We start from the raw sequence: 27,296 nt of genomic DNA, 5'->3' as shown, positions 1-27,296 counted from the left end.
GCGATCTTCACCGCTTATTTATTATCTCCTGCATCAATCAATAATCCCTTCCAGACTAGAATCTCACGCTTTCCAGCAGCATCAATTCAGCCACCAGCCACCAGCCACCAGCTACCAGCTTCCAGTTCTTAGCTCCCAATGATCTTCTCTGTCCTGTCGATTCTCTAACATAGGCTTGCATCCAATTGCACACCATAATTCCTTTGCATCAGCTTTACTTTTTGTCGGCAATGTCTTTAGCAGAAACAATCTGGGATTCAGAAAAAATAGGGTCTTACGGGTAATCCTGTGACGAGATATTGTTCAAAATACTCAGGCGTACATATATAGTTTGTTTTCTTGGCTCTCCGATACATTTTGTCAAAGGTGGGCCATTGGTTGTTCTTTCAGATATTCTATTGAGTCTCCGCCGATTTCTGGATTGGTCTCAGGATGATGGGTGAGTTCTCTCAAAAATTCCGGTCTGCCTTTGCAATGCATGGCTAACATTGATATTTGATTCAATATGGCCAGCCTCGCAAAAGACCGTCATTCGCCGGGTGGGTGGTCTGCTACCCCCGCTCAACTTTCTTACTCTCCATTACGCATACTTTATTCTCATAGCTTTGTTATGGAGTGTCATATTCTGGGCCTCGTCTGAACCAGCTCGCAGTGTCACTTACACAGACTCGCTATTTTTGTGTGTCAGTGCGATGACGGGGGCTGGTTTAAATACTGTATGTCAAACAGCCAGAAGTAGTCATCGTCTCACCACTTACATTTTCAGGTCAATATATCTGTACTGAACACGTTCCAGCAATCTGTTCTGTTTGGCTTAATATTGCTTGGTCACCCTATTTTGATATCAAGCACCGTTCTTTTCGTGCGCAAGCGAGCCTTTGAAACGAAGTTCCGTGGCATCGCCGAAGAACATGCGCGGAGGATTTCCTCCATTCAAAAAGCCATTCACCTGCCTCTTATTGGGAAGAAGAAACACAAAGCGGCTGGTGTCGATGTTCACCCCGATAGACAAAATGTACAAGTACATCAAGGCGTCCGTAATCCAGAGGAGACAGCAGATCCTCAAATCAGTGCAGAAAATAGGAGTGTGGCCTCCGAAATCGCATCCCAAGATATCGATGCCATCCGGTGGGTTGACGATGATCAAATCACCATCAGTCCATCTGTTCGGGAAAGAAATAGGCATCGGATCTTTCCTATGGCAGGAGTAGGCGCACGACCTGACGCAAAGTATCCTAGAGATGCTGTCCTAAACCTGGTACTTGATGATGTGCGACGCCCATCAATCATCGGGGATGCTATAAGGGGTACTCGAAAATACTTTTTGTCCCGGGGATTCATATCTCGCAATTCGCAATTCTACGGTCTCACCCCGGCTGAACGTGACAGGTTAGGTGGTGTGGAATATAAAGCCATATCATTTCTGTCCATCGTTGTTCCTCTGTATTTTGTGCTATTCAACATCTTTGGTCTCGTGGGAATCGGCGCTTGGATTGCTGTCAACAAGCCCGATGTTGCCCGTGTAAATGGGTTGGACCCTTTCTGGACTGGAGCTTTTTTCGCCGTTTCCGCCTTTGGAAACAATGGAATGTCTCTGTTAGATGTTAATATGACTGCTTTGCAGACTAGGTAAGAGTGAAAACCAATTTCATAAGAACTAAACTAATCAAATATAGCGTCTACGTGCTTCTCACAATGGCATTCCTGATCCTCGCAGGCAATACGCTGTACCCTTGTTTCCTGCGTCTAAATATTTGGGCAATTAGACGTATACTTCCTCGAACAAGGTGGTTTGATGACTGGAGAAACGTGCTCGACTTTATTCTTGACCACCCTAGAAGGGTATATACACATCTGTTTCCCAGACGTCACACTTGGTACCTGTTATGTACAGTCATCCTCCTAAATGGAATCGACTGGGCGGGTTTTGAGTTGCTATCAATCGGAAACAACGACATTCAAAGCTTGGGCCCCTATCGCATTATAGATGGTCTCTTCCAGGCCTTTGCCGTGCGCTCAGGAGGATTTTATGTCGTAACTATCGCCGATTTGCACCAAGGCCTGCTCGTCCTCTACGTACTAATGATGTACGTCTCAGCATTTCCTGTGCTTCTCACTATACGAAATACAAATGTCTACGAAGAACGCTCCTTGGGTATTTATGCAACCGATAACCTCGCCGAAGACCAACGACACCATGCTTCCTTGGGCAATGTGTACAGCCATATAAAGAGCTTCATCTCATCATTCAATACACGCGAAAGATATGAAGGACAGAGAGATAACTATGCTGACGAAAATGATACCTCGCGTAGCTATTTTATTCGCCAGCAGCTACGATCCCAACTCAGTCACGACATCTGGTGGATATGCCTTGCAGTGCTCTTTATCACGATTGCAGAAGGACCGTCGTATAGCCAGGACCCAGTCACTTTCTCTACGTTCAATATTATTTTCGAGGTCGTTTCGGCTTACGGATGCGTGGGTATTACAGTTGGCTTGCCGGACCAGAACTACTCGTTTTCGGGTGCCTGGCATGTCATTAGCAAGCTCATCCTCGTGGCAGTTATGCTGCGTGGACGGCATCGCGGGTTGCCGGTTGCTATTGACAAGGCCGTTATGCTGCCGGATGAGTCTCTGGCTTGGGCTGAGGAGGAAGATGCGGCGACGCGATTGGAGCGATCAAGGACTTTCAATTTGGTACATGATAGTAAGAAGAATGTGGATATGGTTTAGTCAGTAGCGGTGTGGTGGTAAGACTACAATATACCCAAAAAAAAACACTGCTTCAACTTTATATTTCACCGTTTGTCGAAATTGCTCTTTAACAGTTTATCTATATTATGGTTCTTTCTTAGATATTTATATGCAAATCAAAATTGTCTTTTAGCTACATTTATACAAGCAACCGTGCAATGTTTTTTTTCAATCAATACTTCATCCTAAGGTATAAAATGCTAACTGATCAAATCAAAGATTCAAGCCGCCTCGGGACCCAACAGACTCGAGAGATCCAAACCCCGAAAGTTTCCCAATACGGAGAAGCAAAGCCTGAAACCACGACTTTTGCTCCTGGTCCAAATAGCCTAGGCCGGAAGCAATGGTCAATGGCCATGCGGCGGTACGAACTACATTGAACTCAAAATTTGCACCCTCTACTTCCGCAACAACATCCTCTAGCGAGTTTTGTGTCTGGATAACCCTGAATTTCCCAAAACAATACGGCAAGCTGGACGCTAAATCGTTGGCGATGCTGTTCAAAACTGAGGAGCATCCTAGAGTCTGATCGTAGGGTGTAAATTTGGTTGTTTCGAGAATGTCTAAACGGGTGTTGTTGATAAGCATCCTTGTAGCAAAATATAGGTTCCAAACTCCAGCATACATCACATTCGAATAGCTATAAACCACGGATTGAAAAAAGTCTTGCGTGGGGTAAGAATGGGTAGATACTGGCCGGGTATGTCGTTTATAGGACCATGTACTGGGGAAATGAGTCGTCATGTCTTGTAGCGCTTTGTCAATTGATTGCGTCTCGCTGTCCAGTGCCTCCAATGCCGTAGTTCGCGCGTGACAGTTGATTTCTCCTGCTCCTGCATGCTTGAGCAGCACCGCCAATCGTTCTCGGACATGCACTAGCCGCACAACGATATTATCATATTCAAGATCTATACCACGCTCGCCAAACGCTGCGCCATTTATGAGGCACTCCGGCAACGCGGTTTTCCGAAGCAGGGCAGATCTGATCAATCCTCGCCTCGTGTGCTTTATTACATTTGATACTGGCTGATGGTGACTGAGATGCTCCTTCCACATTTTCAACACCGCAAGTGCCCCGTCGTGATGCGAAAAGCTGGTGTATTTATTACATTTCGATTCTACTGAACCATTTGCTGGGCTCAGCTCGGGGATGTGGACTGCATCCTCATACCGGCTCATGAAGAAGACAGCAAGCAGGTAAGAATCAATATTTCCGCCATCAAGTGTAGGCATCGACTCTCGAACTATCGGTAACAACCGATCATATTCCAAAGAAGCCTCGGTAACCGCTGGTGGGTAATTATGCAGCCGCGAAAACAAAGCGAGAGCAATCGCAGACACAGCATGGTCGAGGATCGGGTGTTCTCCCTTGGCTGTCCATATAGGGAGCAGATCACCATCAGTCGATCTTAAAATGCTTGGTGTTTCCTTTGGTATAACCAGGTGATTCTTCAAATATTCAGCAATTGCCAGGGCCTTGAGATCTACGCCTGCTGGCGGGGGCTGCGATGACGTGGCGAGCGAAGAAGCACCATCAGTTTTCCGTATCGAGCGCGGGCCTCGAGGACGCTTATGCTGCCCGCTAGCGTACGAGTTTTCACTATGTACAACATACGAGCTTGGCCCACTACCCATTCCCCGGCAGACTCGGTGTGCCCTGATGCATTTTCGGCATACCGGCTGGGTCTCGTCACACTGCGATTGGTTGGTCAGATATAACATCTATAATACATCTAATTCCAGATATAGGTATAGTGCTAGATGATCAGCTTGCCTTTATTCGCCGGATCTTGCACGTTTCGCACCCCGAACTTGGAAATGGCATGATGTGGTGCCGATTACGTGGATGGCAGGAGTCAGCCGCTTAATGTAGTCACGTTGATCTGTTCCTGTCTGGCCCTATGGTGAGCGTTTTCAGCTCCCACAGTTTGCATTCCCGGACATCTATGGCATCGAAGAGACTATGAAACGTGTATTAATCGCTGAGATGAAGTGCAGGTCGAACCTGATGTGGAACCCAGGATCGGTCTCGCCTTAGCGCTATTTCACTGTTGCTCGTGGGTTTCACCTGAATGGGACTAGCGCAACAATTATCCCCGAGGTTCTAAATGCGTGAAACTATACAGAGCTCTAAACAATGGCTCTAAGTTACCAAGTAAGGGAGCCTGCAGATATTGCTCAGGCGACCTACTCCCACAGGTCACACTCGAGCCAGAGTGAACTGATACCGAACGCTTCCCTACAAAGATCCTCATAAGCTTTATTACGCTCGACGGTTAGGTATGCTCCTAAACAGGGAAGCATGGCAATAAGCTTTTCTGCGCTATGAATAGCTGCGAGATGATATCATTAGTGCCGGCATATTTCGTTGGTATGTACGTATATCAAAGCACATATCAAAAGATCTTACCGAAATGCGGGTATCCATGAGTAGCGCACACGTGAGATTGTCAAAATGCAAGGGGGAGGACCTCGTCCAGGAACGCATTCCAGTCATGCCGAGGAGACGGGCACGGGCAGGATGAAATATGTGGCGGTCATGTTTATTTACTCGTACTTCTTCAAATGTTGCTTAGGGATTTTTTCCGTCACGGAGCAGGAAGCGTCCGGTCGGGCGTGCAGTCAGAGAGAATGATCAGAGCTGTATTATCCACTTTTTGAAGTTCAAAATATAGTTGACAAACTCCATAAGGTATTAAGACTATAGACCAAGTATAAATTCAGTTATAAGGTTCTGTCAAAATAAAGTGTGGCTTACAAGACATGAACTTCTAGTACGGGACCCGTCCACTTTACTCATTCTTTTTAGTTTGTTTAGTTTATTTAGTTTATTTATTATGAAATAAAGAATTTGTAAGGTTTGAAGAGAATTCAATTCTATAAGTTCACCTTCGTAACGACTGACAGATATTCAAATGCAATGCAAACATGGTATTTCATCAAGTGAGAAATATTCCATGCCCACCACAATCACTCTATGAAAGTGGAGGGAAAGAGTTATATACAAAGAAGTGTTTTAACGAGAGCACTTAAGAGCAAGGGCTGCCGGTGGTGAGGATGCTGTGAACCTCCTGGGCGTAAGTGCAGCCGCTGTTGGTGTTGTCGTCAGAGAAACCAGCATCCCACATCATCACACCACCGAAAGCAGAGTCAGACTTGTACTTTCCAACGAGAGTGGACAGGTCGGAAGGAGCAAGGTAGTAGACGGCACCGGTCTGAGCACCGTTGGAGGCGAGCTCAGAGGCAGGGACACCGATGACGATCTTAGCGTTGGCAGATGGAGTGTTCTGGACGTTCTTTACCCAGTCAGCGTAGTTGGTACCAGTGTTGGTAGAGCAGCCCTGGTTGTTGTAGAACTGAACGAAGAGGTAGTCGAACTGGCTGGTGGTGATGACGTCCTGCATGTTGGGCTCGGGGATAGGGCACTGAGGAGCACCGGTGATGTAGTAGGTGTTGGCGGAGTCGCTGGCGAAGTTGCTACGGAGCTTGGCGATCAAGTATTGGTAGTTGGTGTTGGTGCCAGCGGGGTTGGCCTCAAGATCAAAGTCGAAGCCGTTGACGAAGGTGCTACCGAATGGGCGAGGAGCGCTGCTGCTGCCGCTGTTTCCGTAGGAGTCCCAGAGGTTCTGGCCAATGGTCTCGGCCTCCTGCTGAGAGGAGAGAGAGTAAGAGCCAGAAGCACCACCGAGAGAGAGGATGATCTTCTTGCCGTTGCCTTGGCATGTCTTGATGGCGGCGGCGAGGTCATCGCAGTTGCTGCCTTTGCCGGAGGTGTCGATGGAGCAAGACTGGCCGATGGTACCAGAGGGAGTATCGACACCATTGCCAAATTCATAAAGGAAAGAGAGGACAAGGATGTCAATGCCAGAGTCAGCGGTACAGTAGGTGGAGAGGTCGTTGTTCTCAACGGCATTTCCACCATTTTGACCCCAGTAGACAACGGTCTCAGCGCCCGAAGTGCTGTTGTCGCGACGGAAAGAGTGTCTGGGGATGGTAGGGTAGGCCAGGGCAGTGGTGGCCATGAGGCCCAGACCAGCAAGTGTGGAGTAATGCATTTTGGGTATCTTTAGATTCAAACTTCGTGAAATGGCTGAAAGGAGTGTTTAAACCGAGATCGATCGGTAAGGCTGAGTGTCAAGGAGAGACTGAAAAGGGAATGGACAGATCCGTCTAGGACCTTAAAGATTGAACTGTCGAGTCGAAAAGGTGAATTGTTGATTATGAAAGAGAAGAAAGAGAGGATTGAGAGGTGGTAGCAGGTCTATTTATGCCCTTCATCTCCCATTTTGCCTGGTTGGGTCCGTTGTATGGGAAGCTTGTCTGGAATGCCGGCTCTGCAGATCATTGCAACCAAGCCGACTAGAGCACCCATGATGACAGTTCCATTGATGGGGTCAGTAGGTATCATCACTAGCCCCAGGGGTGCACACCAACAAATTTCCACACTGAGAGCTGCTCATGGTAGAGTGACATGGAGACTGGAGCATCAAGGGCCGCGATGCGGTGGGGAAGGTGGCGGCTTCGCATGGCAGCCACCAAACCTAGTAAGCGACGATAACAAGGGTTGCAGCGATTGACCAGTAGCTCTGCCCTCTAGCAATTGCAACGTTCCTGACTAGTCCTCCCGGCCCCCCGGTTTGACATAAAGCCACACCAGCTTGAGGCCGGCGGTCACGGTGCTTCTTGGCTGACCTCGCGACACTGTCTTGGGATCTAGCCATGAGAGGGTCAATGTCAGCTGGACTAACTAGATCCCGGTCCAAAAGGGCGCTCACACCATTAATGTTTCGATATGCGGGGAAGTTGAGTATGACCCAGTCGGGATGCATGTTTTCTCGCAATTATACACATCACCTGCGTGTTTGACGTCTCCCATTCTCCTGTTTCATTCCAGCAATCGTGCTACCGCAGTCCAAACGCCGAAAATAATACGTAAGCATAACTCTCCTACCAGCAAGAAGAAGCTTTCTCAGATGACAAGAACCACAGCGCCGTCGCGTTAGGGTGAGGGCCAGGATTTTCCTAATCGGGACAAGGCCAGTCGGACGATGTCACAGTGGCTGGCCCTGCCCCCATCCAGCTAGCCTTTATCTATATCTACAAGCGCAGCATGTAGTTTGTACTGTACTTAGTGGTAGTAGCACGTACAATAAATTATATTCCTGCTTGGCCAGCTCTAAACTTAGATGAGGCTGCTGCAGGATCCCTCGACTGTCTGTCAACGAACGCCTCGCAGGCAGCCACAGCGCCTCGTGCAGTCTTGTTGATCCCTAGCTCGTTCTTTATCATTTGTGGAGACCAAATGGCAGCATGTGCGCAGTAGCATCTCGTGAAGGTTGATCAATTATGGGGAGGGTCATCCGGTGGTCGACACACCAGCGCAACCGTCTCCGGCTATCTACCGATATCTGAAACGCTTGAGCAGAAGCTCCGGGCACGCTGTAGGAGGGTAGGAGAGATCGGCCTGGTTGTCACAGAGCCAAGTCACGTGAAGCGCGTTCCTGGCAGCTTACTCGCAGACCAAGAATATGAAGCAAAAGGTCTCAGCGAAAAACACATCGAAGTCTAGATGCAGGCCAATCACAATACAATTCCGCCGGTCTCCACCGTCGAATCGAAGGACGGCAGGACAAACTCAAATAGGATCGTGAAGTGGGGATTGCTCTCGTTTCACAACGTTGCAGCCATCATGCATCCGTATCAAAAACCCCAAAGATCGGCAATCGAGACCGACAGCATGATGAGAAAGTACGTAGGTGTGCCCAGCACATCTGATCTGATTTGTACGTCCAGAACATTACGTATATGCGCGAAACACTTTTGCATCGCAGCTGGAGGCTCAAAGAATCACCTACCTATATTTCCATCCTCAAACAGTTTAAGCACTAGGCAAATTTTCGTTCCTAGCAGAGTTTATGCGTATGACATAAGATTGATAAGCCGCGCAACTGCTAGCATTGCTAATTAATTCCACTGACCTGGGCAGGATTGTTACTGCAGTCAGGTGTTGACACTGCATATTCGCAGTTCAGCGAAACCGCACACCAATCCTCTCCCCGAACATTCCAACTTCGCCCTATTTTGTTCTATCCCAATATGAGTATTGTGCGCAGCTTGTTTTTTCTTCCAGCCGCAATCCCCCCAACAGCCCCAATGTTTAGTGCACGGCTAATTCCTTAGCCTCCTCGCTCCCTATTTTTAGATGTCATCATCAAATATTGCGTGCTTGAAAAACAATAATTATTATTATTATAGATTGTCGAAATTCCAATTCTTTATTCCCACCCGTTTTAATAATATCTCCTTCGGGGGCCGGCTGACGCTTCTTCTGTTGTACAAAGATTCTGGAAAGAAATCAACAAATAATCAAACTAGTCACTATTCAGAGTATGAAATCTGGTCAACTTTTACGAATTGAGATCAGAATTCCTAGAGTCTGACAATTTCTTAATTTACACAAGACCAATTTCCTTGTCATCGACCTTATCGTTTTACCCATTGATATCACAAGCGCCATCATATTGCATTCATCTCCATTGTGGGTCGAACAGCGATCGAAAGATGGACCCAATCTGACATCAAGGCAACTGCTAACAGAATTCTAATATGTTCGGTTTCGCTAAACAATCAACAGTTTATCCTCTGATATTCAGCACCCATTTCCTCCTTATTCCAACGCAGCGACAGGGTCCTTGTTGAACTGTATGTCGAAGTCAGATTAAATACGAAATACAATACGGACCAAAAGACTTACTATTGCCAGCTGAGAATTGGTGTTCCGATCAACAGACTTGATCAAAACGTCAAGCTTGTGGGTCACAAGATCTAGCATCTTGCCCGGGTCATTTGTGGGCAACCCCTTCGTTGAAGACGGAGGTCCTCCCAATTGTTTTAGGGTACGCCTAGTATTAACTTCTCCTATCCACATCCATCGCTGTGCGAAAGCATCTCTCAACCTTCCATCCTGTGTCAGCTCCTGTATTTTGCAAAAGGTATCTCGACATGTCATTGGAATTTTGAAACACTCTTGATTTGTGTTTTGACGATGAAAACACTTGAAAGATGGTTTTTCTTGTACGCAATTGGCGCCTTTGAAGCAGACAAAGTAGGCACAATGCATACATGGGTTGGGTCGTTGTGCCAAACAACATGCATGTCATTGCGGGGAGGCCATTACACCATATACTCATAAGGAATTGATCCCATCTTATCCTTTTCGTCCTTGGTCAAAATCTTGAAGTACATTCTCGCTATCAGCACAGACTTGTCTGGAGTATTTTCTGTGTGAGTTTCATGCAACATCTTAGTGTCCTATTCTGGCTTTGGTCGCATTTCCAGGTCTTTAGAACCTGTTTCAGGTTTCATTTCAACAGTGGGCACGTTATCCTCAGGTGGAGATCCTACATCACTGGCCTTGTTCTGTGAAGTAAGCACGCGCCACGCATACATAAAGATGAGAGGGGATCTTTACAGTGCGCTTTTTCTTGGCAGCACGACCATATCCCTAGAACAAAACACCATCAGTATTACAGAAGCATCAAAAAAGTTGTAATATACAATTACCCTTGATCTTAGTGTGATGGGTTAAAGTTCCAAAAGAAGAGAAATGGAGGATAACAGCTGCTGACTCACAGTTGCGGACTCCAGTCGCGAAGGAGGCTCATTTCACACCACGACTCCCTGTCATTACGATATCGCAAATATGATGCTGAGAAAGATCAAGAACTAATCGTCAAAAGATAATAGAGCAGTAATAACTGCTGTAATGACTGCCATCCACAAGCCTGAAGTACAGAGGTAAGGTGCGAAGAGACTGTGTGTTTGCGATTGTGCAGCGTTTATTTCCTAGTTCATACAACAACAAACGGCTTTTTATTGTCAGCGCACTAAACCAGGTTCATGCCAACAGAGAATAATATAAAATCGCTTTTCGATCATAATAACATTGAAGATTTTGTTACTTTGTCTTTCAAATTTCTCTACCTTGATAGAATTCTGGTTTCATAGATTGTGGTAGAGTTGTTTGAGCAGGTAATATATATCAAATTTTTTTCAGATTTTAAATTATATAAACACTAAATAGAGCATTAATTTCAATACTTTAGAATGTTCTTTATATTAGCCCTTATAGTATGTTTAATGATGCACATGTGGTATGATTTTGAATTTGAATAGATTTTAGGTGTTTTCACACCTAACACATAACCAATTTCAACATATTAGGGGAAGTCTTATCTCTTGCAAATAAACACTGATGACTGAATTCCTATCTGTATTGTGATAACATTAACATTGAAAACTTTATATTATATAGAAAAGCAAACATTGGAGGGTTTGATTCATATAACATTGAAGATGTCAATTTTGTTTGACAACATTGAATATCAAACCCAACGCTGAAGTGTACTAGTTGATCCTTATAACCATAGATTATCTAATGTTAGATTCTCCCCTTTAAACTCATTATTTTATCCGATAATGACTCTTGATTCACAGGTATTTCTATGATTCAATTTCATCATGACTCGCATCTCTCAAGCTTACAAATTCTACTATCAACATCTTCGTTGTGTGGTTACGAAGTCATGAACTGACTTATAAAGTAGATCATTCTTCTTACATGACTACAATTTAATCATTACAAATTGTCTATATAACTCTCACTGAGTAAAAGGATTTTGACTCACTAAATATGTAATCACACGCTTGTGATATCAGATGAATAGCCGTAAGTTCATTATTACAAGCTCTTCTTGCGTCAGAATTGTGATTGACACCTGATTGACTCACTGGGAGTCTCATATATTTAATAGCTGGTAATGCTCATTTCATGCATCGTTTTCTTCTACCTGTCATTCCTTATACTTTGCGATATCACTCATATAAAGTCATCCCTCCAACTCGTCGAAATGCCCCAGTCCAGTAAAGAACTGAAAGGTAAAATTTTGGAGTATAACACAGGAGCTCTGGGGGTATGGTGGATCGACGAAAACAACATTTTGAAGCCATGCCCACCTAAGGAGTTGAAATTTGAACTTCATCCGACCTTAGAATACAACGATAGCACCACCCTTAAATTGGGCTCTCTGGTGGCAGAACTTATCAAACTCAATTCTACAAGCGAAACGACCATCTGGCCAGGTTCGATGATCCTAGTGAGGAGTCTTTGATGCGCAATAAGATCTCCTGGGGAACTGCTCCCATGCCTGAGCGACTATACAAAAGTCAGCCTCCTGGGCCTGGAAACTCTCCTATCTGGGAAGTCTACGTTGACGGCTATCAGGACTCCGCTTGGGATTCTAGGTGGGCATTTAAACGGAAAGTCGCTAGCGTCAAAATCTGCGAGTCTGTCAACGAATCGAGCAATGGAATGCAGATTCGTGATGGACGTTTCTTTATCGCAGGTACAATCAAATTCAAAGGAATCGACGAATGGGTAGACTTTGAGGGACCTCCTATCTACATCTGCGGTGAAGACAGCAAACATAGACCAGTTGGCGAGTAAAAGGGCTAGATAAATCTAGTATCCCCGCCTTAACTGGTCGTTGGGCCTTTCCCTTCAAACCATGGGTTTATACTTAGCAACTTCACTTTCCTGACGGTTCCAATATCTCTATTAGTCGGCTTAATAGAGTCTTCAAGCATGGTGGCTGTGGGTGTGTCAAATTGGGACAGATTTCAAGGAGAGGTCTCACTCCATTTCTCTTTGGCTTTACCTGTACTATAGATAGATGCTTAACAGAATATTGTGAATTTGGAATATATCAAAACCTGCCTATATTTAATGTTTTAGTATTGCGCATATTGCCTAAAGACGATCATTTAGCATAAAACAAATACGGCTGAAATTGTCTATGTTTAGCGCTGAGTGAATATAAGAGATAAATGGCAAATAAAGTTTATGTCCTAATTAATGATCTTAATTGTGATGCTTTATTGTTGCTGCTCATGATAAGTGAACAACTAATCTATATCAGCAATGGCAAGTACTAATGAACTACATCATTTATATGATGTATATAATTAGATACTGGACAAGTCAAATGAGTGATTGAATAAAGGTATGAAACAAATTATGTTTCTTAGACAGCAGCAAAACCCTATACCCCACCAATCACTTATCTTATTGAATTTGATTAACCTAACATAGTTAGTTTTATTGGATTAGTCAACTGATAAAGTTGGAGCTTAAACCTGTGTTAGTAGGACTAAACCCCTAGCATCTCATATTTCCCTCGTACTCCTTCTTTTACCTGGGCATTCTGACATGCGTATAATGATACGCCAGTGCTTGTGGAAAAAGCGCCATCCAGGTCTATTTCCTTTGACACACCATTTTTCTCTTAAATTTGCTCAGTCATCTATGCATCCTCCGCCTCTATGTATGGCACGTTCTCTCACGTTATATGGCCATAACAAAGCGCTGTTACATGAACATATGATAGGTTCGCTTCTATAACTTAAGCGGTTTTTCAAGACTGCTCACAAAAGTATAGAACTCGACCCACATAATTATACAAGCGGTCGGTGGCTTCACCACGACAAAAAGAGAGAGACATGCGCTACGTCGGATTCAATTTCGATGCGCTTTGTAGGAGGATTCTTGAGCTATGTCCAGGTGCTGATTCGATCTCGAATTGCAAAAAAATAGAAGGAGGATTTAATCGGGTCTTTATCTTCACCTTGAATGATTCTAAACTCATCGTTGCAAGGCTACCATTTACTCTGGCTGGACCATCTCAATTAGCAACTTCCTCTGAAGTTGCTACAATTCAATACTGTAAGGAGGGATTGAGAATTCACCAGATACTCTGAATGACGACTGATATATTGACAGTACAAGCTAAGACGACTATTCCAATCCCAACAATCCTGGACTGGAGTAATGAGTGCTCAAATGCTATTGGAAGCGAGTATATCATAATGGAACATGCTGAGGGTGTTCAACTACACAAAAAATGGCCAGAAATGGCTGGTAATGAACGAGTAAGATGTATTGACGGAATCTACCGAAAGCTGCGAGAGATGGTGGGCTTGAAATTCCCTGCTTTTGGGAGTGTGAATTTCGAAGCCAGTCTTCCACCTGATTGCAAAAAACAACCTCTGGGTGGAGGTTTTTGTGTTGGACCCCACTGCGCACCCAGGTATTGGAATTGCAATACTAGTGAGCCAAGGTATTATTATAACACTCAACCAAATCAAGGACCATGTAGGTTGCTCAAGGATTGCTTCGGTCAATTTGCTTACAGGTTACCCAGGGACTACTCTAAATGAATATTGCGATGGCCTTGTTGATGCTGGTATTTCCAGGATCCCACCTAACGATTGTGCAGCTGAGAAACGGGCATTGTATCATGGCTCTGTTCAAGAACACTTGAGCCTCCTTGAATGTACTCGGTCTGTGCTGAAGGAAATGTGTACACACCCTCAGATTCAAGCAGTTTCAACACCGACATTGTTCCATCCCGATCTACACAAAAGAAATATATTTGTTTCGGAAGATGACCCTTCAAAAATAACAGACATTATTGATTGGCAGTCAGTTAGCATTGAACCGGCGTTCTGGTATGCGGATGAAGTGCCGGATTTTGCTATTCCTGATGATTCTGAAAACAATGTTTGCGCGAAAGCTTTTGATACTTGCTCTCGGTTTTTGACTCCCAAGCTTTCCGGTCCTAGGTTAATGGATGAGGATCTATTCAGACCGTTTCTCTATGGTTACAGAACGTGGAAAGATGGAGTTGTTGCCCTACGCCATGAACTGATTGAGACTACCCGAAGGTGGAACGAACTCGGTTTCGCAGGCTCGAGTCCATATTCTCTCCCTTCGCCAAATGAACTAGCGAAGCATGAAAGAGAGTACAAGCTGTTTGTAGCAGCACAGGACTTGAAGCATGACCTATCAAGCCTGCTCAATACTGCGACAGATGGATGGGTTCCTTTAGATAACTGGGAAGCAACTGAGTTGGCCCACGAGGAAGTATTTGATGGCATGTTGACTGCTGTTCTAACAAACAAGAACCCTGATCATGATGAACCAGTGAAAGATGAAGGAGTCCTAAGATCAATTTGGCCATATGACCTTAAGACTTGATACTGGTTGGCTTAACCTGCCCACTAATTCCTGGGCTCATATCGACAAAGTGATATTAACCTCTCGATATATGGGCCCAATAATGTTCTGAAAAGCATGAAGAAGCCACTGTCTCCTTCCTAATTCAACGTAGTTAAGTTGGGTGAATAGAGAGATTTGTTATTCCTGTGGATGGAGACCGGCAAGAGGCTATGCTTGGTTGGAAACAGTGCCAGCGGAGTCACATGTCTGCTCGCCACATAGATGGCACGCAAAAATACCCGTATTATGTTCTCTCATTGTTAGATTTCTAGTTGAATATGCACTAATACGAGTCATTTCTGCTTTGAAAGTAGAACGCAACTCATAGTCGTCTGTTTCTGCTAGCCTATTCGTTGTTAGGACATGAGAGATGTACATTTACCACATAAGCTTATCCATAACTTATCGCTAGCGGAATCTATATACGGGCGCCAGAAAATCGTCAATCGAAATATGTTAGCCCAGCTAGAATATCTACATAACTTCCCAGACTCGGTAGATACCAGTATAGCTCCAATATGGAAATGGGATTCCGAGATTGTCTGTGCAGCAAAGTAACTTGAGCACCGACGACAAGTATACCGCACAACATAATGAACTAGTTTTATCACTGAAGCGATATTTGGCATGGACAAGGTTGGTTAGTTTCGATACAAATGTCAGGGTACTACATTAATCATCACACTCCCCAAAGATTGGGAGAATTTTGCCACAGTATATCAAAAACCCGAACCCGATGATGGACAACCTCGTACCGAAGTCAAGTACAAGCAAGGGCTAGATCCTCAAGAGAATAGCCTCGAATAGGACACATCCAACTATTGATCTCTAAATTAATTAATTCTTCCGCTATCCGTGCCTCTATTTAGGTGCATGTTATGAAGCATAAAATAGAGATAAAATCCCCGAAAAGTTCAAATACAGAAGTGATTAGAAATATATTTAGCATAAAGTCCCCTTTTCAATGCTTGATAACTGTGGACAACTTTCTAGCGGTTGGTCATATATTATGAGAGGCAAATAGTTGAGGGTGTGGCTGGAATATACTATGAGTCATGCCTTTATGTAACTAGATTAAAAATATCCCATGCTTAATTTCTCCTTTTCGGACCATTTCCGTGTGAAACTGGTGGTTACTCTCTCATATGATAAATCCTTTGTCACGAACAACTTTATCTACAAATGCACACAATAAATAATACTACTAAAATGGTATATTATATCAACTTTGTGTAAATGGACGAGCCAATTTGTGTTTCAAACAAAAATATGATTTCTGAAAGTTCCATATACTGTTTTATTGCGGTCATGTCATTCAAGCCGCATATGGTGTTTCATACGGCCGTTCAGCCTGGGGAGTGATTCGTGCCAGGTGACGGCGTTCGCCTGTAGTCCAATCGAAGATGGCAGAGTGCGCAGTAACACGGTTCTATAGTTTATCAGTATAAATATTCATCCGCATAGTTTCTCTATGGAACTCACATCCCAAACAACAACTGTCTTAGGGCCCCATCGAACACGGGCCTGATAATCAATTCCACGGCCGATATGATTCAACAAGAAAGACAACAAGGACTCGCTTTCCTCTTTCTTAAGGCCAACGATGCTGCGAGTGACTTCAAAACCGTAAGTTAATGAACAATAAGAAGGAGCAGAACTATGCACTTACATCCGCCGTTCACGTATAAAGCTTTTTCCCCAGTTGCCGGATGAGTTCGCACAATTGGGTGCTCGTTCGAAACTGGCTCTCGCCTTACAACACCTCCGCGACCTTTGCTAAACTCTGCTTGTTCAAAACCAGAATGAATAGCCCTCAGCCCATGCAAACGCTCTTGAATTGCCGGCGACAGACGGTTGTATGCCTCAACCTGATTTACAAAAGCAGTGTCACCGCCTACCTCTGGCGAGTCAAGGATGTACAAAAAGGTGGTTCCCGGGGGCTGTTGCTCGTACGAAACATCCGAGTGCCACTGGACACTGCTATTGCGATTGGCAAAGAAAGCCTCAACTTCGCCATCTGACCCATTTCGATAGACGATGTGGACTTCGGGATGTCCCTCAGGAGCACCGCTGGTCGGGTGAATGTGATGACGGCCAAAGTAGCCACCAAAATTAAGGGCGTCAGGAATTGGAAGATCCGCGAAGTCTTGGTCACGGAATGCGACTACTTTACGCTGGGCCACGAGTAGGGCTAATTGATCCTTTCCGGCGTCGGACAACTTGCTTAGCTGGACTCCTCGGACTTCAGACCCGATGGATGGAGTGAGTCTCTGAATAGTAGATCCTTCGGGCAGCAGGTCCTTGAAGGTTGGGTCGGCACCTTTGCCGTGTTCGACGTGGGTGAAAGGTTCCCAAGCGGGATACTTTTCCCCGTGGTCCCAGGTTGGAAGGTAGTTCGGATACTATAAAACATAGATATTCTTAATACAGAGTTTCAAAATTGAATGAGGTGGGGATACTAACACTAGCAGTTGAATCCTTCTCCTCATCGATTATTCTTCTGACCTTGGGCTTGGATTCAGTGGTCTCGGACACATTCTTCAATGGAACAGTCACTGGAGCAGTTCCCTGACTCTCCGAAATTTCTGCAACTGAAGGAGCCATTTTCTCTAACTTTGAATAGTGATTTAGTACTGATTAAAAGGTGTTTTTTAATGGTATTTTTGGCGAGACAGGAAAAGTCTTTCCCTTGCTTACATGCATTTAACGATGTCGGGTGGCCTTCATTAGTATTTATACAATCCAGTCTGACGTATTTCAAGCGACCCCGCCAAAAATGCTCCGCGTTACAAAAAATGCTCCGTCTTCCACATGTAGAGGCGTCTCTGAATTAGCAAGTAACATAATGGCATGCTTGCGCGACGAGATGGTGCGCACCAACCAAAGCGTTGTATATACGCTGGCTAAAGTCTCCTGACCTGAATTAAAGTTGGTTACGCAATGGTATTATGTGCATAAAAGCCAGAATCACATAGACAAATATAAGGCATCATCGTCTGCAGGTATGGTGCCTTAGGCCAGCACTCGGAGCATGCGCTGTTAGCGCGCGATGAGGTGCTTGTAGAGTGGCATATCATCATTGGATTTGAGGAGATTAGAGATTCGAGACTGAGTAATATGTATGGCCTTAGAAGTGCCTTATCGGACCTTCGCTATTGGCTTGTTTTTATTCTCTCATTACAATGGGACACTATGTACGTTGATATGTATGCTAACTAACTGCCCCGAATCACGTCAACCATCCGCGCTTCGATGTCATCGTCCAGCCCCGCACAACACCAGGTCTGATCACAACCCTTGTAATGCTTAAAGACCCTGAGCACTAATCTTAATAAGCATTGGGAAACTAAGAGTAGAATTGTACTTGTCACTTTGAAACACGTCGCGGACCTCCGAATTGAAATTTCCTTATTAGGAAGGTAAGCATCTAAAACTCAATCAATTGATGTTTGTATCATGAAACGGAGAATCCGGTGTCGGTTTGGTTTTTATTTTGTCCCAGGGTCAGAAACTAGCAAATTACATCCACTGGAACTATATTTGAATTTGAAGACGGGTTTGCGGCCTCGGACTACGAGGCACGAAGAACTTTATTATGGCGTATGAAAGCTTAACTTATCCAAACTCAATTCCATCTATATACTGAATATACACGTGAAAAACAAGAAAAATGAACGGAAATGTATTATCGTCTCATTTTGTACAGAGTAATAATGAACGTATAATTGCGCTGTTCCACATGACGGCGCAGTTGACGTGCTCGCCGGCACCATCGATAACAATCATACTCACTAGTAGAGACTTAATCGCTCTTGCAGCGTTAGATAAATAAAACATCGATCTTGGACACATGGATATCACGCAATTGGCCTTGGAAATATCACCTTGTCTTGCAATTGACAGCATTCGATGTTACTATGTAGTAGAGTAGATCCATACCATATCCTACACGAAGCCGGCCCAGACGCGCTCGAATATAAACTAATAGCTGTAGCCAGATTCCTTCTGCAATAACCAAAATACAGAATTGTCTCAATTTTTGCCGTGAAATTCTATAGTAACTAGACATGGCGATTGAAACAAACCCCGAAAATAATCCGCATGAAGTTGGCAATCTCCCCAACAAAGAGGCAACTGTAAGTCCTCTCGAGCTCAGTTCATCCAGCGATGAGGAAACTGGCTCGACTACATCTCACAACATTTTCTCTGACCCTGAGATCCTCGCTCATTACACCTCGATATACGAGGAAGCAAAATATGAGTGCCGTCACCTACTGGACCCGAATCTCCGGTGGTCGGAGGAGGAAGAACGGAAAGTTGTGCTGAAGCTTGATTGGCATGTTTGCTTATGGGCGGTAGGGATTGGTCATACATACATATGTATGTAAATAAAACTAATTGGGGTTACAGTGTATTATGTTCTTCGCGCTTCAGATCGATAGAGGAAACCTCATCCAGGCAGTGTCGGGCAACTTGTTGGAGGAGCTTCATCTGACGACTAATGGTTAGAAAACAGCCCAATAATTTGATGCCGAACACTGCAGCTAACCATTCTATTCGCCAGATTACAATTATGGTAAATATCCTAATCATGCCGAGGAAAGAAGAAACATACTCACTATTTAAAGGAAACACTATATTCCTAGTTTCCTTCCTATGTGCAGAGGTCCCCTCTCAGTTGGTTTCCAAGAAACTGGGCCCAGATAGATGGATTCCAACTCAAATGACACTCTGGTCCATCGTCGCAATGAGTCAGTATGCGCTGAAAGGAAAAAGCTCATTTTATGCTACGCGGTCATTGCTCGGAATTCTCGAGGTAAGATCTGTTTATTTAATACACATGCAAACATATTGAATTTATATGCTGATGGCGAACCATAGGGAGGTTTTATTCCGGATCTCGTTTTGTGGCTCTCGTATTTCTACACTAGCAGCGAGCTTCCAATTCGACTCAGGTATTTCTCACCAAATGCAAACATGGTGAAGGATAGCTAATGAAAGCAGTTTCTTCTGGGCAACGTTGAGTGTAACTGGAATCATCAATTCATTATTAGCGTTTGGTATTCTTCATTTAGATGGTGCTCACGGTGTAGCTGGGTGGAGGTAAGGAATTAGTACTCATCACTGATTTTCGTCATACTCATACGTTATCTTGCAGATACCTCTTCCTCATCGAAGGAATAATTACATTGTCAGTTGGTATTGCATCCTTCTTTCTGATGCCCGCTTCAGCTGTCCAAACCAAGACATGGTTTCGACCCAATGGATGGTTCAACGACCGAGAGCTGAGCATTGTTGTCAATCGCGTTCTACGGGATGACCCAACCAAGGGTATTTTATAAGTCCATTCAAATTTCAAGATTCGAGCTAATACATTCAAATGTTTAGGTGACATGCATAATCGAATGGCCATTACTCCCAAAAGATTATGGCTGTCACTGAAAGATTTTGATATGTGGCCTGTGAGTCCTCGTTTCGGCCATTTTACCGAAGCAGCGAACTTATCTAAGTACAGATATACGCCCTTGGTCTTATCGCATATGTCCCTCTACAGCCAACGGCCTATTATATGTCGCTATCACTACGAAAACTCGGGTTTACAACAGTATTCCTCTCCACAGCCCTTTCATTTGAAGTATTAAGACTGACCCGCAGAATTAGTTTCAAACAAATCTTCTTACTATCCCTTCCACCGTTATTTCAATATTTACCCTTCTCGGATTAACTTGGCTTAGTAGACGCGTGCGCGAGCGAACCTTCGTCAGCATGCTCCAGCCCATTTGGACTCTACCCTGCGTTATTGCCCTGCGTTTCTGGCCCGGAGAACTTCAACAGTCATGGGGGACCTTTGCGTTGATGACGGTTTTATTAAGTTATCCATACTGTCATGCAATTCTAGTGTATGTTTCTTGCCTCTTGCTTTTTCGATTCGAAATTATAAGTGATCAACTAACAGTGAATATTAAGGGCATGGTGCTCTACAAACTCGGGATCAGTGCGAACACGCTCCATCTCTGCGGCTGTTTATAATAGTATGTCTCGTCGATTCTATATGAACCGAAACTTTAGTGTGGGAAAAATGACTAACTTGGATTTACAGTGATGGTTCAAGTAGGCAGCGTGATCTCTGCGAATATCTATCGTTCAGAAGACGCTCCGCTCTACCATCAAGGCAATAGAAACCTCATCATCATCAACTGTCTCGTGATTGGGTTATTTTTCTTCACCAAGTTTTACTATATCACTAGAAATAAATGGAAGGCTAGGAAGTGGGCTGCCCTAACGGAAGAGGTCTGTTGTTGGTTCTCTTGTTACTTTCGATATGTGCAATTCAGACTGACAAGTGAAATAGGAGAAAATCGACTACATAAAATCCACAACGGACCAGGGGAACAAAAGGCTAGATTTTAGTTTCGTACATTAAATAGATTTTTATAGTCTCTACAGGAAGCTTTTCATATCCAGTCATTGCTTCCGACTTCAAGACGCTGACTAGCATTTAAAATTTATTTCCTTCATTAAACGTATTTTTATGCTTATAGTACTCAGACTTTTTGTTCTCAATCAATACAACTGAATCACTGAAACCTCTTCAGAATAAGGGTAGATCTTGGCTTTAATGCTGTACCTACATAAATGCAATATGCGGCCCTAACGCGCTCAGCACAGTGCCGCTTTATGCTCAACCTAACTTAGAGATCGCTCGCTAAGCGGCATCTATAAATTCAAAACACTCAATAAGCATTCCCTAAGATAGATAGATAGAATTCATCCACACACACCTAAACCTTAGTAGGGCCGCCAGCTGCAAGGCTAAAGAGCAGTAGGCATCTCTGCCAGTGAAAAGAAGAGAAAGTGTGGGGCCTCCAGTCTAAAACCTTAGCTACAGAACACTTATAATGCGGTATTATACTAAAAACTCTACATAAGTTCTTATATTATTAAAATATTAATAGATTAATAGAATACTTATATATTAATAAATGAAATATATTATAAATCTAAACTAATGTAACGCTTTCTGCCAATGCCGACCTCCAAGTGACAAAAAGTAATACTGAGGTAATTGGGCTAATGCCCAATTCCAGGGTTGGCACGCTTATAAGCCTCTATGAGCGCGCGCTCCGCTGCCGCCAGGCCTCACACCTCCTAGGAGCCAAACGTGCGGGCGTCGCCTGCCGATGACAGACCGCCCAGATTCAAGTACAATTATTTTTTTAATCTTTTTAATATAATTAAAATGATTTATATTAAAAAGTTATACTAAGATACTAAGACAGCCTAACATCTTCTAAATTGTAGTCCGTTTTTTCATCGAAAGATAAGGGTTTCCCATACAGAAAAATAGACAATGGGACGTTACTTTTTCTTGGTTATGATAACAGGTGGGAGACATGATCGCCACTCAAAAATGTCGAACTTAATTCATTGGTCGTGACTTATCGATTCTTGTGACAAATAAAATAATTCAAACTTCGGCCAGATGTCGTTTCCGCCGAAGTGACCTTCGTCGGATCACAAACCTCGGTCCAATAACCAACTAAATCTGCACCCAGCTAGCTCTACATCGAAGTGAACAGAGAACAAAAATATACTAGTCGTGTATACTGAGATCGGATTGCTCTGAAAGGGTATTGTCGGAACCCATGTTGGTGGGGAAGACCTATGGTGGAAGCAACGGATGCAACGGATGAATTAGACACCATATCGTTTAGTCTGAAGTCTTCTATCAAGCGACAAAAAGTCCGCAAAGGAACTCGTAGTTGCTGGGAATGCAAACGCAGAAAGGTCCGATGCTCGTTATCTACAGCAAAGGGTCATGTCACAACATTTGTCGCTTGTCGGCGACGTCGCACTCCTTGTGTCCAGGAATTTCCCGAGGATTATGATCCTCTCTCACTCTCTGGTACCACACCAGTAAGTGTGAACCATGATACAGTTGTGCTAAGAATATTTCTTGTTAATGAACTTCGTGCTGCCAATAAATCTCCTACTAAGTTCACCAGCGTAAGGAGTATTCATCTGTATCTGTCCGAGACCTGTTTTCTTAGAACTCATCCCCGCGTGCCGAACTCCTTCTGTGCAACCTTTATCTCCCCACCAAAATCGTCCATTTTCATTCAAAGTCCAGTCGTCAATTAAGTCTGCAATAGTTTGTATATGGCCGTACGTTGCCGGCTGGGGGCCCTTCGGCTTCATGAACGTAAGAAAGGTAAGAGCTGAAGCAAAGGCAGCGGCGCAGATGACGTAAACGAATAAACGAGCGTAGTTCATGGTGAACCAAACTCGGCTGTCGACAATATAATCGAAGGAAGGCTGGGATGATTGGCCGAGCAGCCAATGCAGAAGGGATTTGAAGATTAGGAGCGTGAGGTACTTCCAGCTCATCAGGGCAGCTAGGATGGGCGGGTTCTTGAGAACATGGTTTTTGGCGCCAGACCCGTCTTGAGCATCGAGAGCTCTCCATACATCTTCATCTCGAGATAAATTGACAATGAGCTCTGCACAGTGGAGCCCAAGAGTTTGCAATCCTTGTATTATGCAGACAAACAGAAGACCGACGATAAGAGCAGCAACGAAAGACATTGATTGGATTTGCTCGACATAATCAAGACTGAAGAAAACCGCATTGAAATAGGTCGTTGCTCCTGTTTCCCCAACAATGGGATTTCCTGAAGGATCCCAAGCCAATGAGAAATGCCATTTCGCATTGGGCAGATGGTTGACTTTATTGATTGCACCTATCATGTTGGCTCGTGCGACAAGGACTATGGTCAAGAACCAGACGAAAGACAACCCAGTCAGGATCCAGATGAATATAATAGCGTTCCTTGCGGAAGTGCTGACTTGCCATTGACTCGGCTGCTGTTTACGCGGGAGCATTGGTCTTTCGTCTGGTGTGTCTCGAATTTGAACCGGGTCTATACAGCGGCCTTCTCTATGTTGCACGAGCTGCTGATTTAGAATAGTTAGTGTAGTATTCAGTGGGTTTGAGCTCCAGGAGGGAATGTCACGAAGATTGTTATAGTAGCACCAGAAGGCGAGCAATGTTTGGCCGAACAGAGCGAGTCCAAGTGCCAACAAGGCGATCAAGTTAATGTGTGATTCGTGGTGTATGCCTTCGTCCGAGTCGACCCGAGGCATAACAAGCATTGAAGTGGCCGCATAGCAAAGAATTAGAAGTGTCGCTGAGATGGAATTGATGTACCAGCTATTAGGCCGAGAGAGCCTCGAGTTGGCGGCTAAGCGAATGTTGGTGTTGAATACGAGTCGATTCTCCTTTAGAAGTGCCCAGCGAAGTGATACTGAATGGACATACGCTAAGCCTTCCAGACATTGCGTAAGGATGATGTTGACGATGAAGGAGAGCGCCTCGCCGGGTAAGCCTTTGGGCAGGTACACTAATGGAGGTCCAGTGGACTTGGTCCAGAAGCCAATGCTGCAGATAATACAGGCCAAAAAGCACGCTACGCCTAGGGCTATTGTGAGAAGACACTGCAATTTGGTGCCAGACCCAATGTCGACGGCAGGCAGTAGATCTCGTGATTCGGCTCCTGTTAAGGCTTTGGTTGATTGCAAAGGTCGTCCACCTTCGTCTGTGTCGTCGAGCTCATCGAATGGTACAGTAGGAACTGAAGCGTATGTAACACCATCCTTTTCGTTTTGTCTCGACGATAACGGTTGAGGGGACTTTCTAGGAGTAGGGTGGTCATCACTCTAACGCGAGTGAATGAATATAAGTTCAGATAGCCCAACATTACTTGTCACTTACTGTTCCTTTTGTGATTAAGGCGGACGTCACAAGATCATCAAGTGCAGGGCTGGAGGCTTCGTCTTGGATAACAAGATATCTGCAATCCATTGTGCGGTTCTACACTTGGACTTTGAAGGATAACAGAGTACACAGCTAGGTAGGGTGTAACTCGGTAATTAGTCCTTTGATGGGAACACGCAAATTTTGGAACGGGGCTGTCACTTTAAGAGCGAACATGTGGCTCCTCAGACTGGGCAATTATAGGCAGAGCCCGCTGGTGGCGCGTTTCAGCCTTGCTATGGTAAAAAGTTTGGCTTATGATTAAGTATGTTCAAGAGCCCAATTTCCAGGGCCGCGCTCCTGGCCAAAGGCTACCGTCCGCCCTCCCGTCCGTCCGTCCCTCCCGCCGTCCAACGGACCGCGTGCGACACTAGTACTAAAGAGCTGCAACCTTATCATTTGGCAACGGTCCTGTGTCTGGTGGTTGTGTTTGATCCGTCTACCCAAAGCCAAAGGGGAAGGGAGACTTACAACCTGGAACCAAGTTTTCGAGATTAGTAGAGATTGGAATGTCGAATTCATGGTCTGATACCAAACTTGCCATGAAATCTACGCGCTGGCTTTTCGCAAGTGTCAGCCAAGCTGAAACCCCGGGAGAACTAAAGGCAGGGTTCAAAATTCAGCTGGTCCGTAATAGCTCTAGCGTTAGGGTCCAAAAATAAAAACAGGGTTTTTAGAGCGAAACTAGCTGTAACTAGATGAATAGAGATAGCTGTCTGGAGTGACATCCTGCATGTCGCTTCGGCAGTTGGATCCCAGATCATGTGATACCTATACTGCTAGGCTACCAGTGGTAATCTAGCAGACAACAGGTAGCTACTATGACTATAAATAGATATGCCTGTATACTAGATTGTGTAGAATATCATCATCACTTATACCTCAGTTCAGGTTTATAGCTTCGCGAAAGGCTAGCAAATGAATATACAAAGCCCGTAATCACTAGCGAAACGTAACTTCTTGTGCTGAGGTGGTAATTGTATTGAGGTGAACGCACCACCATCTAAAAGAGTGTGTGGCGCTGTTGGCATGGGTAATAATCTGTTGAAGAGCACTGTTCAATCTAATCGTGAAGATTGATTGGTTAGGATAGTTTTCAGTACTAAGCTTTGCACTTTCCGGACACCTCTGACAAATGAGAGTCTGCCCAGCACTATGTGGCCCATCTTGTATTGATAATAGAGTCTTTATTTAGGTGATTTAGTATATCGTTAAGCATAACTTAGTATGCCTATTTATTCTGTATAACTATCTAGTAAGGAGGAATTAGCTAGTAGAGCAGAATATCGTTATAGGATGAGAATATGTTTATTGAAACTTTCATGGTGAGCTATTATTTTATATAATACGGCATATTGGTTAAGATTTTATTCTTCTCTCTGGTCCACTTATACAGCCATGAATGAACGTGATAAATACTTACCTTATTCATTCTTCTGACCTTAGTCTGCTTCGGGGTGTTTCTTCGGGATTTGATGTGAAGTGATATTTAAGTTATCCCAATGTCGATGTAAGCTAGTGCTCACTCTTTGTAGTGTGGCTATATAGAATGATAAGAGTTTTAAGTAGCCCAGCGGAAGAACAGAACTGACTCTGTAGATCCTTAGTGGAGATGGATGATGTCTTTGATCAATTTAGAACTTGCCTAGGAGCGTAAACCTCAAGAAATAAAATTGGGAGATGGAGAGTGAAAGTACAATCTTAGGTTACGGAAGGCTTTTTGACTCTAGGACAAGAGTATGAGATTCTGCAGGAATACAAATGGGGTCATTGGGATTGAAAATCATGAGGTGGATTTCAGGTCCATTCCTCAGAAGCAACAGTGCAAACCTATTAGATACAGTGATTTTGAAGGCTGAACAATGATAACCCATCCTAAATGTTGTTGAAAGATATAGACATGCAAGAATGAAACTGCGGGGAAGGGAGGGGAGCTTTGTTATACAATAATGCTATCCATTTCCGTTGTTGCTCTTATTAAATCGTATGATGCGCTAGGTTTATGCGTTGCATTAACTCGACCGGGAACTGGCAACTTTGGACAGAGTACGCTGTGCCACGAGACCAAGTAGCTTTTTTTATCAACTAAGCACTTCGTTGAAGCCGTAAGAGAATAGCCCCGGGAGCACGGCACCAAAGTGGGAGAATCAAATACCTAACCCGCTCGTCGTTTCTTTTCTTTGTTCATTCTAAACATCCAGTGTATACTGAAATGGAAACCGCGATGGAAGCTCAAGACATCATTATTCAATCCGCGATTCTCAAGGTGAATGATATCGGAGAACTGCGGCGAAAAATAAAAGATTGGAAGGTTCTGGAAATAGTCCCTAGTAATATAGTAATATATATTCTTTGAAGGATGCTGTAAATTATTTTTACATTCATGGAATTCTAATTTATCGTTTGATAGCTGATTTATACAGTCAAATTCGAAACCTCCTTCAAGTTTTTGTACACTCTCCTTTATTTTGCCCTATTAGTCAGGGAGTCTCTATTTCAAACTAACCGTTTTATAGCTAGGTGGGTATCTTGCTTTTTAAAATGATACAGCTTATATAAAAAATAATATATATATTTCTTAATAATAAGAGTATAATAGCTGATTATTCC

General features: G+C 44.1%; 8 protein-coding genes across 8 annotated transcripts; 4 read left to right on the top strand and 4 right to left on the bottom strand.

The window, feature by feature from the left end:
• The first annotated feature begins 20 nt into the window (after positions 1–20).
• BGW36DRAFT_376530 (putative potassium transporter) lies at positions 21–2,909 on the top strand. Its single transcript, XM_046215893.1, has 4 exons — positions 21–439; positions 514–716; positions 767–1,629; positions 1,677–2,909. The coding sequence occupies exons 1-4, from the start codon at positions 433–435 to the stop codon at positions 2,734–2,736; spliced, it is 2,133 nt and encodes a 710-aa protein (XP_046073103.1). The 5' UTR covers positions 21–432; the 3' UTR covers positions 2,737–2,909.
• BGW36DRAFT_376526 (uncharacterized protein) lies at positions 2,910–4,793 on the bottom strand. Its single transcript, XM_046215892.1, has 2 exons — positions 4,532–4,793; positions 2,910–4,452 (listed from the first exon to the last, which is right to left on the bottom strand). The coding sequence occupies exons 1-2, from the start codon at positions 4,580–4,582 to the stop codon at positions 2,971–2,973; spliced, it is 1,533 nt and encodes a 510-aa protein (XP_046073102.1). The 5' UTR covers positions 4,583–4,793; the 3' UTR covers positions 2,910–2,970.
• Positions 4,794–5,746: 953 nt separating this feature from the next.
• BGW36DRAFT_416215 (class III chitinase ChiA2) lies at positions 5,747–6,812 on the bottom strand (the record flags this gene model as incomplete). Its single annotated transcript, XM_046219338.1, has 1 exon — positions 5,747–6,812. The coding sequence occupies one exon, from the start codon at positions 6,810–6,812 to the stop codon at positions 5,787–5,789; it is 1,026 nt and encodes a 341-aa protein (XP_046073101.1). The 3' UTR covers positions 5,747–5,786.
• A 4,854-nt stretch (positions 6,813–11,666) lies between these two features.
• BGW36DRAFT_358161 (uncharacterized protein) lies at positions 11,667–12,262 on the top strand (the record flags this gene model as incomplete). Its single annotated transcript, XM_046213943.1, has 2 exons — positions 11,667–11,846; positions 11,879–12,262. 2 exons carry the CDS (start codon positions 11,667–11,669, stop codon positions 12,260–12,262), a joined length of 564 nt encoding a protein of 187 aa, XP_046073100.1.
• Positions 12,263–13,314: 1,052 nt separating this feature from the next.
• BGW36DRAFT_339861 (phosphotransferase enzyme family protein) lies at positions 13,315–15,153 on the top strand (the record flags this gene model as incomplete). Its single annotated transcript, XM_046213049.1, has 3 exons — positions 13,315–13,537; positions 13,595–13,966; positions 14,016–15,153. 3 exons carry the CDS (start codon positions 13,315–13,317, stop codon positions 14,849–14,851), a joined length of 1,431 nt encoding a protein of 476 aa, XP_046073099.1. The 3' UTR covers positions 14,852–15,153.
• Positions 15,154–16,037: 884 nt separating this feature from the next.
• BGW36DRAFT_416213 (uncharacterized protein) lies at positions 16,038–17,476 on the bottom strand (the record flags this gene model as incomplete). The annotated part of the gene is made up of 4 exons (XM_046219337.1): positions 16,038–16,301; positions 16,355–16,488; positions 16,542–17,274; positions 17,336–17,476. 4 exons carry the CDS (start codon positions 17,474–17,476, stop codon positions 16,188–16,190), a joined length of 1,122 nt encoding a protein of 373 aa, XP_046073098.1. The 3' UTR covers positions 16,038–16,187.
• Positions 17,477–18,939: 1,463 nt separating this feature from the next.
• Positions 18,940–21,296, top strand: BGW36DRAFT_426328 (putative pantothenate transporter; the record flags this gene model as incomplete). The annotated part of the gene is made up of 13 exons (XM_046220252.1): positions 18,940–19,227; positions 19,283–19,376; positions 19,437–19,448; positions 19,501–19,688; positions 19,754–19,827; positions 19,877–19,975; positions 20,031–20,203; positions 20,261–20,334; positions 20,388–20,477; positions 20,534–20,772; positions 20,840–20,904; positions 20,973–21,163; positions 21,225–21,296. 13 exons carry the CDS (start codon positions 18,940–18,942, stop codon positions 21,294–21,296), a joined length of 1,659 nt encoding a protein of 552 aa, XP_046073097.1.
• A 1,520-nt stretch (positions 21,297–22,816) lies between these two features.
• BGW36DRAFT_426327 (uncharacterized protein) lies at positions 22,817–24,734 on the bottom strand (the record flags this gene model as incomplete). The annotated part of the gene is made up of 2 exons (XM_046220251.1): positions 22,817–24,589; positions 24,645–24,734. 2 exons carry the CDS (start codon positions 24,732–24,734, stop codon positions 22,817–22,819), a joined length of 1,863 nt encoding a protein of 620 aa, XP_046073096.1.
• Between the last annotated feature and the right edge of the window lie 2,562 nt (positions 24,735–27,296).

Source organism: Talaromyces proteolyticus (assembly GCF_021365285.1).
Source record: "Talaromyces proteolyticus strain PMI_201 chromosome Unknown BGW36scaffold_5, whole genome shotgun sequence".
In the NCBI taxonomy this organism is placed as follows: Eukaryota; Fungi; Ascomycota; class Eurotiomycetes; order Eurotiales; family Trichocomaceae; genus Talaromyces; species Talaromyces proteolyticus.
The sequence above is the reverse complement of the archived record's forward strand: the minus strand, read 5'-3'. Positions and strand labels throughout refer to the sequence as shown.